This window comes from Pocillopora damicornis, chromosome 7, assembly GCF_964200805.1.
Source record: "Pocillopora damicornis chromosome 7, jaPocDami1.2, whole genome shotgun sequence".
Classification (NCBI taxonomy): Eukaryota; Metazoa; Cnidaria; class Anthozoa; order Scleractinia; family Pocilloporidae; genus Pocillopora; species Pocillopora damicornis.
The window spans coordinates 1,233,460-1,248,378 of NC_142676.1; the positions used below are offsets into that span (position 1 = coordinate 1,233,460).

Sequence of the window (14,919 nt, forward strand, 5' to 3'; positions counted from 1 at the left end):
TATACTTTATTACTGACCTTTGAGCAACCCGCGAGTAACTTGTTCCCGAAAAAATGTAGTTGTTGCAGGAATGAATGAGTTTAAATCATCTTTTTTTGGTATAATACCTATTATAACAAAAAAAAATTCACCTCAGTGTCGGTAGTTAGCGGTGGGTATGTACCCCGCTGCTTCGAGCATCGATAAATATCAACCAATAGCCACCTCCACTTCGGCGAAAAGCTGTTTTAACAACTACTGATCTACGAGATTCCCTGAGAAATCCAACAAGGACAAAGGTCAAAGACTGTTAGCAGTCTTGGAGAAAATGACACTTTAACTTTGCATAACATATCTTTGCCGATTAGTGAATAGTAACATGAAATCAAGCTCTTTATCCAGGCAAGGACTAGAAAGTGGTAAAATTTACTCATTAATATTAGCCCACAAGCAAGCCTTTGGCTAAAAGAGTGAAAAGGAAACACTCCATTAAGTTTTCATGCCCCACAGCGAAAACCAGGTCAATTAAAAGGCTCGTTGTAACTCATTTGTACTCATAGCTTTGAAGGATACTCGTGTCCTGGCAACGAAAAATCTTTCACATGGACGTAGGACTACAGTGATTAACTGAATAACTACAGGTATTGAAAACAGAGAGCAATAAAATTTATGGCTTCACTACAAATGATGCGCAATTTTTTTTAAGTGAAAAAGAAATAGAGGAATAAACCGTGAACTACTGCAACGAAAATAATATGAACGCGAAAGTTATCTCGAATTGTGGAAACTAAATTTGAATGAAAGCCAGTGAAATCGAAGAAATGTTTTTTTTTACAACAACTGGTAGGATAGGAGTTCCATCTCTTGTGAATTCCGTGAAATTCCAATTTTCGCGCCGTGTTGTGGTTTCCTTTTAACGGACGAAAAACTCAGGAACACATTATCACTGGCAAAAACTACCATACGCTGACAATCAAGTCATTGCCTTGATATCGTGGTTCCAACTTTAGGGCATGCGACAAGTAGGACTTCAAATTCGGGTCACAGACCAAGTGTCGTAGGAATTCTACCATAGCGGATCTGTGATGGACTATACAACCACAACGTCAACTTCAACCTTAAAATGTGTATGACCAAAAGGAAATAATTTAACCATATTTTAATGCTGTTTTGTCAAAACATGGTTGAAAATTTTTTTTTTCTCCTTGCATAGAAGCTACGTGAACCGATGTTTGTCGCCTTCACATGTAGCACACCGAAAATATAAGTTAGCGATTACATGAATCTTATTGAAAATTCAGTTTTCAGTTCTCTGTTTCTGATCTTCATTCGGTTAATCCCGGTGTCCCAGCGGATTTGGACCCCCCTAGATTTGGACCCCCCGGTCCAAATCCGCTAGCAGATACGGACCCCCCGGTCCAAATCCGCTAGCGGATATGGACCCCCCCCGGTCCAAATGCGCTAGCGGATTTGGACCCCCTCCGCGGATTTGGACCCCCAACAAAACTGAGTGAAAACATCGTCCTCAACGTTCTAGTAAAAATGGATGATACTTTACGTTCCAGTGCGTACTAAAGTATGTTTTTCATTCAAAACATGCGTATCGTTAATGCATACGAACTGGCATCCCGTCGGATGTTTCTTTTGACCAAGGGAAAATGCACAAGAGTTAATTTGATGTCTGGAGAGAGGTCGTTTTTGAACCTTTTCCGCGATAGTCGAACACCACTAGATTCAATAGGAGACAAACTTGTGACACTAATTTATTTTGTCATTATTCAATGCCCGAGTGTTGGGACGACATGGTTCTGTGCGAGTTGTGCGAGGAATGGTTTCACATGATTTAAGACTACCCCGGAGGGCGAGTGACTCTGCATTGTCTGCAGATCGCCAGACTCTGACGTCTTCGTAATTGTTAAGGTGTTATTTTGGATCCCTCAACAGTTAATAATCATTAAAATTAGAAAATAAGATTGAGTTCGATGTAATAGTCTCCATTTTTGTTAAGACGTTGACATTAATGTTGATTAATGTTGATTTGCATCTGAAAATAAGCTGAGAGTTCCAATAGTTCAGAATAGAAACATTTTTACTTATCATAGGCTTTACGAACGACTTGTAGTAGGAGTAGTTTCTTCGTTCTTGTTCAGAAACTGTTTATTGTTATTATTTTAGAAAATCAGACTGAGTTATTTTTCTGACTGGACGCAATAGTCTCCACTATTGTTATGACGTTTCGTATCAATGTTGATTCGCATCAGAAGAAGCAAGGATTTATCGTAACAATTTCAATAGTTCGAATGCAGTAGTTTGTTCACATCTGATTCTTACGTTTACTGTACGACTCGCTAAAATAAATGCGGTAGAATTGGAAAGAAATGACTGTTTTTTTCTTTTACCTTTATTGAGGAATGTTGTGTTGCGATTGAAAAGAACATCGACAAAAAGCTTGCAAATAGAATTAGTTACCAAATATGATACAAAGGATGCTTAAAAGGAAAGTTTGGTAGGGGGGTCCAAATCTGCGAAGGGGGGTCCATATCCGCTAGCGGATTTGGACCGGGGGGGTCCAAATCCGCTAGCAGATATGGACCGGGGGTCCAAATCCGCTGTGACACCGGTTTAACTAAACATGTTTTGCTGGTGTGAATGTGGTACAGGTTCTAAGCTTCTGATAAACTATATTGTCTTAGACCGGATTATTTAAAACACGAATAACCTAACCCTTCGTCCAATTACGGATAAATTTATTGTCTATTTGTTTGCCTTCAGTTTTATCGTAAAAGCGTAGGTTAGGCTTTACAAAGGGTCATAGAAGTTTAAACTGTTTCAATCCTCAATTGGCGCAAATCACCTCTTCAACGTAACAACTCAGTGATAAAACCAAACTATCTTGCTCTACCTTCCACCGACGCAACACCACCTTATTCTTTCACCTTTTCAATAATTCAGCGAGCTAATGTAATGTTTTTTCAGTTCATAGACTCCTCCACAACTTGTGGATTCAGCATTGCAAACTTGAATCGAAAAAAAATAGGCAATTAAAAATATATCAGGGACTGTCCATTTCATTATCAATATTACGAATTCAGTCATCAAAGAAACGGCATTCCACCCATAAGTCTTGTTAAAAGTCTTCTAAGCGATAAAACAACACTAGAAGCGTACATCTGATATAGTGAAATTCTGAGGTGGTTTATGGTAGAATCTGCTTGAATTCGGACCCACTCCACCCAGCCGTGACAATTTTCTAGCCGTTGCTTGGTTACAGCGCGAATACAGCAACGTGACATTGTAATGAACGAGCGCGATGTGGCGCTGGTATTCAGTCTGTAATCTATACTCCGTAGCAGATCGTTTGTTTTTAACAGTAACAGCAGTTGCCTAGGAACACGGTTCAACAGCTCCGTAATCTCTGTTACATATGTGGCTGCGTTCACTCGGATAAGCTCCGCCTATTGGAAGATAAAATACATTTTGTTTGAATCAACTCTTGAGATCTTACAGCGAGTTTCCCCCCAATTTTTTTGCTGAAGTAATGTGAGAATTTAAAGATATCTCCCCGCTGATAATTTTCATGATTCTCCTCACTTGTCTAAGTGGCAGAGCTTTAAGAGTTCAAGAGTGAAGGGAGACTTTTAGAGATAATTACCAATAGAAGCCTATCACTTCAATCTAAGTACCGCTTTTAGCAACTTCATTCAATAATGTACAAGTTTGGCTCTAGTCCTTGTTCAAGAATTTCCGAGTGGTTTCTTTGCCTTTCCTCGCGTCACGCAGAATTTCAATTCGAATGGGAATCAGTGAACAAGAAACCCCCTCTACTGATGTACCAAGCCTAAATTCTCCTCACGTATCTCTACCCAATGATACATTGAACCCGTGCAAACCTCATCCTCAGTGACTGGTCCCTGATCTATGCCTGTTGTGACTACGTCCCAGGACCTTGCGGTCAGTATACAGGCCAAAAGTCCGTACATCTCTTCCACACCCAACACCTTACTACTCTGTTTGATTCCTTCCAAGTCTGACTTGATCAGCGACTGCCACAATTTACAGTAGTTGATTCGAAATTCATTGGATAACGTCTGCGTAGGGAAAGTCAAAGGAGGTGGTGTGTGCAGTTGGAAAAAATGAGCCTTCTATTATTCATATACGTTCCATCTAATCCACTCCTTCCTTGACCATTCTTGGTTTTGACTAATCCATTGCCACTTATTGATGGTTGGTTTTTTGACTGCCCTTGCAAACTATTATGTTAACGTTTTATTTTACCCCCTATCAAAGAGTCCTTTAAGAAGACAAGCAGTATACCAATGGAAACATCATGATCACTATAATCAATAGCCTGACTCTACATCTTTATCTGTACATAACTATGATGAACAACAATGATTCTATAATACTAATTAAACAAATTTCAGAACATGTAAACCTCAAAAAAAAATAATGAGGAAGCCCATAATATCTGTAGTATTTCACCTACTATGTAAGCCCTGATACACTTGACTTAAGATCTCCCATACCTGATACAAGCCATGGTCAAGGAAGACAATCTCAACCCCATTGCTAGGATCTCGTCTGACAAAAATGTTGCCTGGATGAGGGTCACAGTGCACATATCCATTAACAAATATCATCTCACTATAAAGAAGGCCAAGCTTGTAGGCAATCTGAAAAGGAAAAAAAAATACATAAGAGAAATAGAAGAAAAATTGACTCTGGAAGTGAATAATGTTGTCTATTACACCCTCACTTTTCATGAGCAGGAGATTAAGGACCTCCTGAAAACTAAGAAAAGATAGCTACAACAAGAAGAACAAAGTAAAACAAGATTCAACACATACGATAACAGCTCTGCTAATGAGCATTTAACCTTTGCATATTTCTTAGCTATCCTTTGTATGACAAAAATGTAAAGTCACCAAATTGCTAGCATTCTAAGAATGAGAACCAAATCAGTTTAAATAATTACTCTCTTTTAGAACAAGTGAAAACCTTTCACATGTGATTTTAGACCTTTAAGAAAATGATCCACTCAGAAAGAAGCTTTCGCTGACCTCATCAGAGGATATCTTGTGACTCTTCATATATGGAAGGTCATCTACTTTTCCCCCATCACAGAATTCCATTGTTAACACACGTTTGGTTGAAAACTGCCAATAAATTTCTGGAATCTTTAAAGAAGAAGTGAAAAATTCAAATAACAAATATGCATCCATCTCCACTGCTTTAAAAGAAACAATAAAAATAAAGTATATTTAGACATAAAAGTTCATTTTTGAACAGCAGAATGACAACTTATCTTTAAGGGCAGCCTTTAGGTTTCAAGAAAAGGGTGATTCCTTTCCATGGAAAAACTCACTGACTGACTAACCTTAACAAATGGAAATTTCTTGACAAACTGCACAATCTTTTCAGCATTTCGTCCCTCATGCTCAAAATCAAGCTCAAGAGGAAGATGTTTCTTAGATTCCTCCACAAGCCACATAAACTTGAATTCTGGAAACAACCATGAAACTGCTACAGCTAAAATCTAGAAAACATTTAGTCAAAATTCAATCAAACTTATTAAAAAATATTGGAAATGCAGCAAGTCAAGGTTTCCAAACTGCTCTGGTGACTTTTTTTTTTTGGAACATATAGTATACTTCATCAGACAGGTAACTTACTACATTAATTTTTATTTTGAAGTAATGAATTCAGGAGCTAACCTCAAGTGTTGCCATGTCAACAGCTGCATGTTTTTGAACATCTCTGTGTTGTACCTTAACTGCCACCACTCTACCATCATGTAGTGTTGCCTTGTGAACTTGTGCTAATGACGCAGCTCCTATGGGCTTGTCTTCAAAGCTAGCAAAGACTTGGTTTACTTTATACTTTAGTTCTTTCTCTAAAACATGATAGATATCGCCAAGGGGGCTCTGTGGGGCATCACTGTGAAGGACCTTCATGGTCTGTACATATTCTGAGGGCAAAAGATAGTCTAAGGAGCCAACATGTTGACCCACTTTGATATAAGCTCCTCCATTGACACAGCACAAGTCTCGCAGACTCTTAGCAGATCTCAGATGAACCTAATGAGCATGAAAATAATGAACAAGAAAGTACAGGCTCTGATTTATTCAAAATCTAATTATCAAAAGAGTTGTGAAAGGAAATAAAGGTAATTATATACCAAAGGATTTTTTAACAAATCAGTCCTCCTCAGGAGATGCAGAAGCCTGATATTTAGCAGTTCAGATGCCAGCCTGAGAATTTCCTATCTCATTGTGCTATCTACAAGAGAAGAATGATAAACTATCCCAAAGTCTCAGGAGTATATGGAATTGGTACCTGAGACATGTTGGTGAAATTTGGACTTGCACGTCCAGCAGGAGGTGTGGTAGCCTATTAGATTCGGTTGTTAAATTCTGCTAGGGCTTCATAACAGGTAACCCCACTTTCCTGGTCACTACTTTTGTAGTGAAAGAGACTTATTTTAAGTGTCTTATTTATTCTACTTAAAGGGAGATTGATGCTTCAGAAGTAATTGGGAGCAGTACATGTAAAAAGTAGTTAAAACGAAACTGGTACTACCAGGTGTGCACCTATCACAGGGGGAACAGTCTGTATCCATCACTCACCTGAGATTTGAGCTCTAAATATTCAGTAGAACTTCTGTCTATTCCCCAAAGCGTTCTTTTGTAGTCATAACTAATAACAATCACCTTGGGTCACAACAAGAAAACACATTTCAGTGAGTTCCAATTGCTAAATTGGGTCCAAGATCATTGGTTAACCCTTTACTCCCTGACATCAGTTTGCATATTCTCCATACTACTCTCTAGGCATTTCCTAAGGTTCTGACAAGGAGAATTTGTTTAACAATCAAGAGGTTCTTTAGTTGGTGATCATGTCCCTTATTCTCATGACCTTAATGTTGGATTCAGGGGTGATGTTGTAAGGAGAAATTAGATGTTAGTCACTCTTAAGGGTTAAAGGGTTAACTTTAGAACTATAAGTATGTGGGAGAAGAAAATAAAAAACATAAAGTGATAACATGTCAAACAACCCTGAACTCTTTAGAAACTACAGAAATACCTTGACACATACTGTTAAAATCTAAACTAAAAGAAGGCAAACCGTTTGATCAGTTAAAGATAAATTGGCCTTTTTCAAGAGGTTATTTGTGCAGTAGGGATCTGCAGTTTTTGGTCATTGTGCGAAAACTAAAATGGGATTAAAATAAGGGGGAAATGTGTAGACTATTTGATGGGAGGTAGCTATGGTGAGAAGGTGGCCATGGCAATCAGCAGCATGCAGCCACCTCTTTGATCTTAAGGTGGCTGTACATTGTTCAATGCCCTTAGTATGGCGCTCCTTATGATAGTATTGGACGCCCTGTTGAAAAAAAAACCACCTTCTTCCCACCCCTTGATTAAACAGCAACAACTAGTACACTTTTTAGAATATGTTACTACACCCCAAGGGAATGGATTGAACGTATTACAAGACATTTCTACTCTTTCACCAGTCAGTGTTCCATGTACACCTGGAATACAAAGCATGTAAAAGGATTCGTGGTGGAAATATCGCAGCAAGGTATTCGCGCTCACCAGACTTCTTGGCAAAGTCATTACCGACTGTTTAGTTGATTGGAAATGAAAAAATAAATAAATAAACGTTTCTATGAACTAAAAAATTGAGGCATAGGTACACACCGTTCGAGCAGCCCGTGCAACTCTCACCAAACCATTGGAAGTTATTTCACGTTTCAGTTCTTCTGGTCCGTACACTAGACCAGCTGTAATACCAGTCAATCCGGCAACAATTGTTCCATATCCAACTATTTTCCTCAGCAACTTCATCGACTCAAGAATTTCACATGTACGTTCCGCGTTGAGCGATCACAACTACTATCAAAAGTGACTGTCCGGTCCAACAAGTTACGTAACAAGTAGTCAGCGACCTCAGTACGATTGTCAAGTAAAATGTTCACTTTATGTCCCGGTGCAGGAATATCAGATTAATCCAGACTGTGATCAGTTCCTCCTTTTGGGAGAGGTAAGAAACAAATCAGCAAAAAAAAAAAAAAATTAAAAAATAGATATTAGCGCGCCGTGCGAAACTCCCAGACTCCCGCGCAGTGCATATCAACTTTTCCACTTTTTTTCGGTGACATACGGACCAATGTACAAGAGCAGCTTTCTGTTACTCGCGAGGTTGCGCGCAAGTTCACATATCTAAGAATTTGCTTGTTGATCTAAATCGTTATTGCTTCGCAGTCAATTATCATATTGATCGGAATGAGTTTTAATTTCTTCAGAAAAAGAACACATTCTGTTGTACGGAAGCGAGGTTAAAGAGTAGGAGGCGAAATGGTTGATGGCAAATTGAAATGGCAAATTTGAATATTTTTTGATCGAGCGAACCAGAAGGGGGCGAACTTGCCATGATTGGGTGAAACCTTAAAAAATCGTCAGTGAACTGCCGGCTGCTGTCTACCTTACTCATACCCAAGCCTTCTCTTATTTTCCATTTTACCATAAGAAAAATAATCATATCACACACTCAATTAATTCTTCTCTATTAGAGCAGATTTTGGGTCATTTTTAGGTACTTGTCCAGTTGATTCAACTTTTTTTAAAGAACTTCCTTAATTCTATTGGAGATGGAGAGTGCTGGTTAGTTCTGTTATGTTATGTTTCACAGAAGGAAAAAAAAAACTAGCTAAAGTCACTTTTATTGTTACTGCCCTCAGGATCATGATGGTCATGGAACAGAGTTCCTTAAACACATGCAAAGGTTAAATGCAGAAAGTGGAGCAAACATTACTGTAAGTATTTTTTCAATGATCCCCACCTTGCAGAGGTGGGGATGTTTCACCAATATATTACTTTGCCTGGACCCGAGTGGAAAGAATTAGGATCTTATCTTAAATATGTATTTCTAGTTGTTAAAAGAGAGCTGTCTCAGAGACATGCACAACACAAGCCTGCAGAGCAGGCATAATTTTAGCGAGCAAGTGCTTAGTATTTTCTTAACAAAAATTATGGCCATCATCTTTGATTTTAATGGCATAATCAGTTTAAGGGGAGACAAGACCTTTGTGGTTGACTCTGGATCAAGATATTCAGTTCGTGCCCCAGCCGGGTCATTGTGCAGTGTTCTCCGACAGAACGTTATAACCATGACGTGCCCCTCTTTATCCTGGTTCCAGTTGTACAAAGGTCGGATAACGCAATCCAATGGATAAATCGCTATCCAGCAGATAAGTGATAGCGAAACATACAGCGTTATCCACCGGATAGAGTTTTATCCAATGGATAGCGCTATCCAACCTTCGAACAACCGGGGCCATATGTTCAAATAGGTACTAACGAACTGTCAGGGAACGGTGAGGAAGTTGTTTGCGACCTATTGACATCCATGCAGAAGAAATGATTAAAACAGAATTCTTTTCATGCCACAGAGACTGGTTCAAAGCACTGGCAGTTAAGGTGAGTTTAGTGGATAGCGAACATTGCAAGTGAATTTCGCCATTGATTGGTGTATGTACACTTAACGACTTTTCGTAAGGCCGACCGAGCTCATTTGTCCCTTAAACTTCGTTTTCAGTCTCTGATTTGAAAAGCGTGTAAAAATAGTTTGCCAAACATGGACTTTCCTGGTGGTAAGAGAATAACTTTCACCGCCGGCTCATTCCTGGCATATTAGAGGTATCCAATCCCGCAAAATGGAACGCGATTCCGATGGAAATACTTGTTGTAAAAGTTGCCTAATAAGAGATTAAACAAGACTTGTTCGGGGCGAATTAACTTAGCAGGTCGGTTTGAACTATCGCAGGAACGGATTTAAGAGAGAAAGGAGAATAATTGAGGCCTCTTTATTACACCCTTAAAGACTAACCTGTACTGAGTCAAAAAGTTTGTAACTGTTTAAATAAAGAAAGAAGTGAAACTGAGTCAACTATGATTTCAACGTTCGTGAAATGCAGCCTTGCTTTAATTGATATTTGCTCGAAAGTAAAGAAGGTTTGAAAAGAAAAGTGCGCATATCAGTTGTAATAGCGATTTATACCCACTGGCTTTATCACGGTTGTTTACATCACAACTTCCAATTTATAACAACCAACCCTTAAGCATGATTATTATCGTTAAACCATTTCGTTGTCGGGGAGACCTAACTTCTTTATCCCGAAGGCCACTTGTCACCCTGGTCTCCTTCGTTCTTCATAGCGGAAGTAACGTCTTTGGATATCCAATTAGTGCGATTATTTTATTCCCAAGTTCCTTGAACTTAAAATCTAAAAGTTATTTAATCCGTTTTTATCTACAAAATTTGGCCTTGAATGACTACTTTAGCCTGGAGCAAGCCTTCTTTAGTAGTAATGCATTTCTACGCCCGCGGGAAGATTTGAGATTAGTCGGGGAAAGTTTTACCGGGAGTCTTATCAATGCTACACCTGTTCAAGACCTCTCCCTGGTTTGCGTTGCTCAAGGGCTCATAGTTACGCTCGGGCTAAGAAACGTCGGTGCGCTAAAACTGAGAGCTTGCTGGCAGACCATGAATACTAGGAAAGCTCTACTCCTTTAGGCTTTTTGACTTTCGGCCTCTTGACCCTAGCATAAGGGCCAATTCTGGGATCTATTATAAAATCCCACATCACTTTGATCCAAGAAGTATGGTACGGTAGGTTGTCGTAATATTCCGCTGCAATCTTCTTTACCAAAGGGAGCTTTGAACCTGGGATACTTGGGAAATCATGATGCTCGTTGTGATACCCGACATTAAATGTCAGATAGTTTCCAGGACCGTAGTAAGAATATGTCTCAAAGCCCTCTTCGAACATGTAATGTTCAGCTATGAAGTGGCCCGCCATAGGATGTAAGCCTGCTCCAAGGATCGTACTGCTAACCATGAATACGAGTGACTTCACCCCCCAGAGGTACACTACGGCGCAATTCACAGCAAATTGAACAACAATGTTGAGGATTTCCAAGCCGTTTGGGGCTATGGGGTTGATGAATAGAGGCCTCAATGCATACCAAAAAGGTTGCAAAATTACCCAGAATAGTTTGGTGATAGAGTTGTAAAACATTCGAGCTTCAAAACTGGTTGGCAGGTCGGGATCCATTTCTTCCACTCCCATATAGCGGTGGTGGAGGAGGTGGTACTTCTTGAAAGCAATTGAGGAGGGAATACCTGTCGGTAGGTTCGCTAAAATGCCAAAGAGTCTGTTTAGTAAAGGCCGGCCGTTTCCGAATGGGATATTATGGCAGATGTCGTGCACCCCAACGATGAGGGCGTGGCTAGGGAACGCCCCTATGAAGTAGGCTGAAAGCAGTAAAATGGTCCAAGATACATCACGCAGGAGAAATGTCAGTGTAAACTGAACCACAATCAAAGACAGGATTTCGTACTTGAATAAAGGATCACTGCTCATAAGTCTCTTGATCTCGGGATATTTGGCTAAAACAAAAAAGAGGAAAACAGAGAGTTAAAGGTTTTTTTTCTCAGTAATATTATGCTATTAGCGACAAAAGATTACTTGAAGCACAAAAGAAAGATGTATCGACTAAGGAAGAATGTTGGCTTGATTAAATATATGTACAGCTGAGTATAATTTCGATGTGCGATAAGTTATAACTTGAACACGTATAATGCTCATTCTGAGAACTAATCTTGCCATGCAAGATTAAAACATTTCACCGCTTGTGTTATGGAAGTAATTCAATGAAAGGTTTCCAGGGAAGGTTTGATATTTTTATGCTAACAGCACCGACAGCGCATCAGGTTAGAGGCTGGTTGTTTGTGGTAAAAAAAGAGCATAGTGAGGTATAAACGGGATGTGCTTAAAAATTGAGGACCTTGAACTGTGGTGAAAGTTTTATCAAGGAGAAATGATACTTAAACGTAGAAAAAAAAAGATATGAGAAAATAGCTTATTTTTAGAAATACACATTATTTAAAGTGAAGTAACGGGTTGTAAAAGCTGGGGAGGAACAAGTAGCTAGTAGGTAAATTCAAATTTTTACAAGAAAGATCTAGTTACTTTAAGAACTTGAAAAAAAAAGAACAACATACCAAGAATTTCTTTTCTTCTAGTCGCATGCGGCTCTGCGGTGTAAGACCATTCAAAGTCGCAGCGTGTTACTTGGCCGCCCATCTTGGATGTATGGATAGGGAATGCAGCCGAAGCCACGGAACAATGATTTTAAACGACAGCCTATTTGAATCTGAATGACAAATTTTGGATGCATATTCAAATCAGCAGAAACGTAGGCAGGACATGGTCGTCAACATCTGGAGGGTGTATTAGTGATGCGAATAATGATTTCAACATTTGAATAATTAGTTTCAAATTTAATTCTTTTCAGTGACGTTTGACGTGACATGGTTGCAGAACTTATTTTATACAAGCAAGTAAGAATAGAACAGAAAATCGAGTATTTCTGTCGTTACGGTTGAACCTAACCGACAGGAAAACACTGCTATTTCAAGAGTATTTCAGCGCTGACTTATACAAAATTGCAAGAGATGTGAGAAGTTTCACACTTTTATACGTCATCACCTGCTAAATTGTTACCAGTCCACGGGACACTTTTAAGACAAAGTAAGAGCACTTTAGGGCCCTAAAAAACCTAGTTCTAAGTCTTTTGAAATTTTCCTTCTGCGGAATTGGTTTGTACATACAATAAGCTGAATATTTACGCCAAAAAACCGTCGTGTCATTGGCACTTAAAAAATAAAAATAAAAAGTAGTTTAGTTCGTGGAAGCAGTGTTTTCCTGTCGGTTAGGTTCAACCATAACGACAGAAATACTCGATTTTCTGTTCTATTCTTACTTGCTTTTATGAAATAAGTTCTGCAACCATGTCACGTCAAACGTCACTGAATAGAATTAAATTTGAAACTAATTATTCAAATGTTGAAATCATTATTCGCATCACTAATACACCCTCCAGATGTTGACGACCATGTCGTGCCTACGTTTCTGCTGATTTGAATATGCATCCAAAATTTGTCATTCAGATTCAAATAGGCTGTCGTTTAAAATCATTGTTCGGTGGCTTTGGCTGCATTTACTATCCATACATCCAAGATGGGCGGCCAAGTAACACGCTGCGACTTTAAATGGTCTTACACCGCAGAGCCGCATGCGACTAGAAGAAAAGAAATTCTTGGTATGTTGTACTTTTTTTTTTCAAGTTCTAAAAGTAACTAGATCTTTCATGTAAAAAATTTAATTTACCTAAAAGTAGCTACTTGTTCCTCCCCAGCTTTTACAACCCGTTATTTCACTTTAAATAATGTGTATTTTTAAAAATAAGCTATTTTCTCGTATCCTTTTCTTTTCTACGTTTGGGTATCATTTCTCCTTGATAAAACGTTCACCACAATTCAAGGTCCTCAATTTTTAAGCACATCCCGTTTATACCTCACTATGCTCTTTTTTTACCACAAACAACCAGCCTCTAACCTGATGCGCTGTCGGTGCTGTTAGCATAAAAATATCAAACCTTCCCTGGAAACCTTTCATTGAATTACTTCCATAACACAAGCGGTGAAATGTTTTAATCTTGCATGGCAAGATTAGTTCTCAGAATGAGCATTATACGTGTTCAAGTTATAACTTATCGCACATCGAAATTATACTCAGCTGTACATATATTTAATCAAGCCAACATTCTTCCTTAGTCGATACATCTTTCTTTTGTGCTTCAAGTAATCTTTTGTCGCTAATAGCATAATATTACTGAGAAAAAAAACCTTTAACTCTCTGTTTTCCTCTTTTTTGTTTTAGCCAAATATCCCGAGATCAAGAGACTTATGGGCAGTGATCCTTCATTCAAGTACGAAATCCTGTCTTTGATAGTGGCTCAGTTTGCACTGACGTTTCTCCTGCGTGATGTATCTTGGACCATTTTACTGCTTTCAGCCTACTTCATAGGGGCGTTCCCTAGCCACGCCCTCATCGTTGGGGTGCACGACATCTGCCATAATATCCCATTCGGAAACGGCCGGCCTTTACTAAACAGACTCTTTGGCATTTTAGCGAACCTACCGACAGGTATTCCCTCCTCAATTGCTTTCAAGAAGTACCACCTCCTCCACCACCGCTATATGGGAGTGGAAGAAATGGATCCCGACCTGCCAACCAGTTTTGAAGCTCGAATGTTTTACAACTCTATCACCAAACTATTCTGGGTAATTTTGCAACCTTTTTGGTATGCATTGAGGCCTCTATTCATCAACCCCATAGCCCCAAACGGCTTGGAAATCCTCAACATTGTTGTTCAATTTGCTGTGAATTGCGCCGTAGTGTACCTCTGGGGGGTGAAGTCACTCGTATTCATGGTTAGCAGTACGATCCTTGGAGCAGGCTTACATCCTATGGCGGGCCACTTCATAGCTGAACATTACATGTTCGAAGAGGGCTTTGAGACATATTCTTACTACGGTCCTGGAAACTATCTGACATTTAATGTCGGGTATCACAACGAGCATCATGATTTCCCAAGTATCCCAGGTTCAAAGCTCCCTTTGGTAAAGAAGATTGCAGCGGAATATTACGACAACCTACCGTACCATACTTCTTGGATCAAAGTGATGTGGGATTTTATAATAGATCCCAGAATTGGCCCTTATGCTAGGGTCAAGAGGCCGAAAGTCAAAAAGCCTAAAGGAGTAGAGCTTGCCTAGTATTTGTTTCGGCCGCGACGAAAATTAGATACGTCATAGCTACTTAATTAGGTTAATCACCGTTAATAACATTAGTACGGCAAGCTTCCTCCCGAAGTCGACATCTGAGGCCATCGGGTATGTAAAATCTGTGGTTCGTTTTCTTTGAACTTTGTTCATATAACCTGATAAACTGTTTGTAATCATAGGTTTCGAAAGACTCATCAATAAACAACAGAAAGTCCTTTGAAACGTGGCTATTTTATACCGTTA

General features: G+C 39.2%; 3 protein-coding genes across 3 annotated transcripts; 1 reads left to right on the forward strand and 2 right to left on the reverse strand.

The window, feature by feature from the left end:
• Positions 1 to 2,709: 2,709 nt before the first annotated feature.
• On the reverse strand, positions 2,710 to 7,923 carry LOC113674426 (aarF domain-containing protein kinase 1). Its single transcript, XM_027190906.2, has 8 exons — positions 7,683 to 7,923; positions 6,606 to 6,689; positions 5,694 to 6,056; positions 5,357 to 5,515; positions 5,040 to 5,156; positions 4,506 to 4,652; positions 3,870 to 4,067; positions 2,710 to 3,434 (listed from the first exon to the last, which is right to left on the reverse strand). Exons 1-8 carry the CDS (start codon positions 7,827 to 7,829, stop codon positions 3,075 to 3,077), a joined length of 1,575 nt encoding a protein of 524 aa, XP_027046707.2. The 5' UTR covers positions 7,830 to 7,923; the 3' UTR covers positions 2,710 to 3,074.
• Positions 7,924 to 9,735: 1,812 nt separating this feature from the next.
• Positions 9,736 to 11,237, reverse strand: LOC149041955 (sphingolipid delta(4)-desaturase DES1-like). The gene has a single exon (XM_089211618.1). It carries the CDS (start codon positions 11,111 to 11,113, stop codon positions 10,535 to 10,537), a length of 579 nt encoding a protein of 192 aa, XP_089067744.1. The 5' UTR covers positions 11,114 to 11,237; the 3' UTR covers positions 9,736 to 10,534.
• A 1,829-nt stretch (positions 11,238 to 13,066) lies between these two features.
• On the forward strand, positions 13,067 to 14,898 carry LOC149041956 (sphingolipid delta(4)-desaturase DES1-like). The gene is made up of 2 exons (XM_089211619.1): positions 13,067 to 13,148; positions 13,769 to 14,898. The coding sequence occupies exons 1-2, from the start codon at positions 13,067 to 13,069 to the stop codon at positions 14,665 to 14,667; spliced, it is 981 nt and encodes a 326-aa protein (XP_089067745.1). The 3' UTR covers positions 14,668 to 14,898.
• Positions 14,899 to 14,919: the final 21 nt, after the last annotated feature.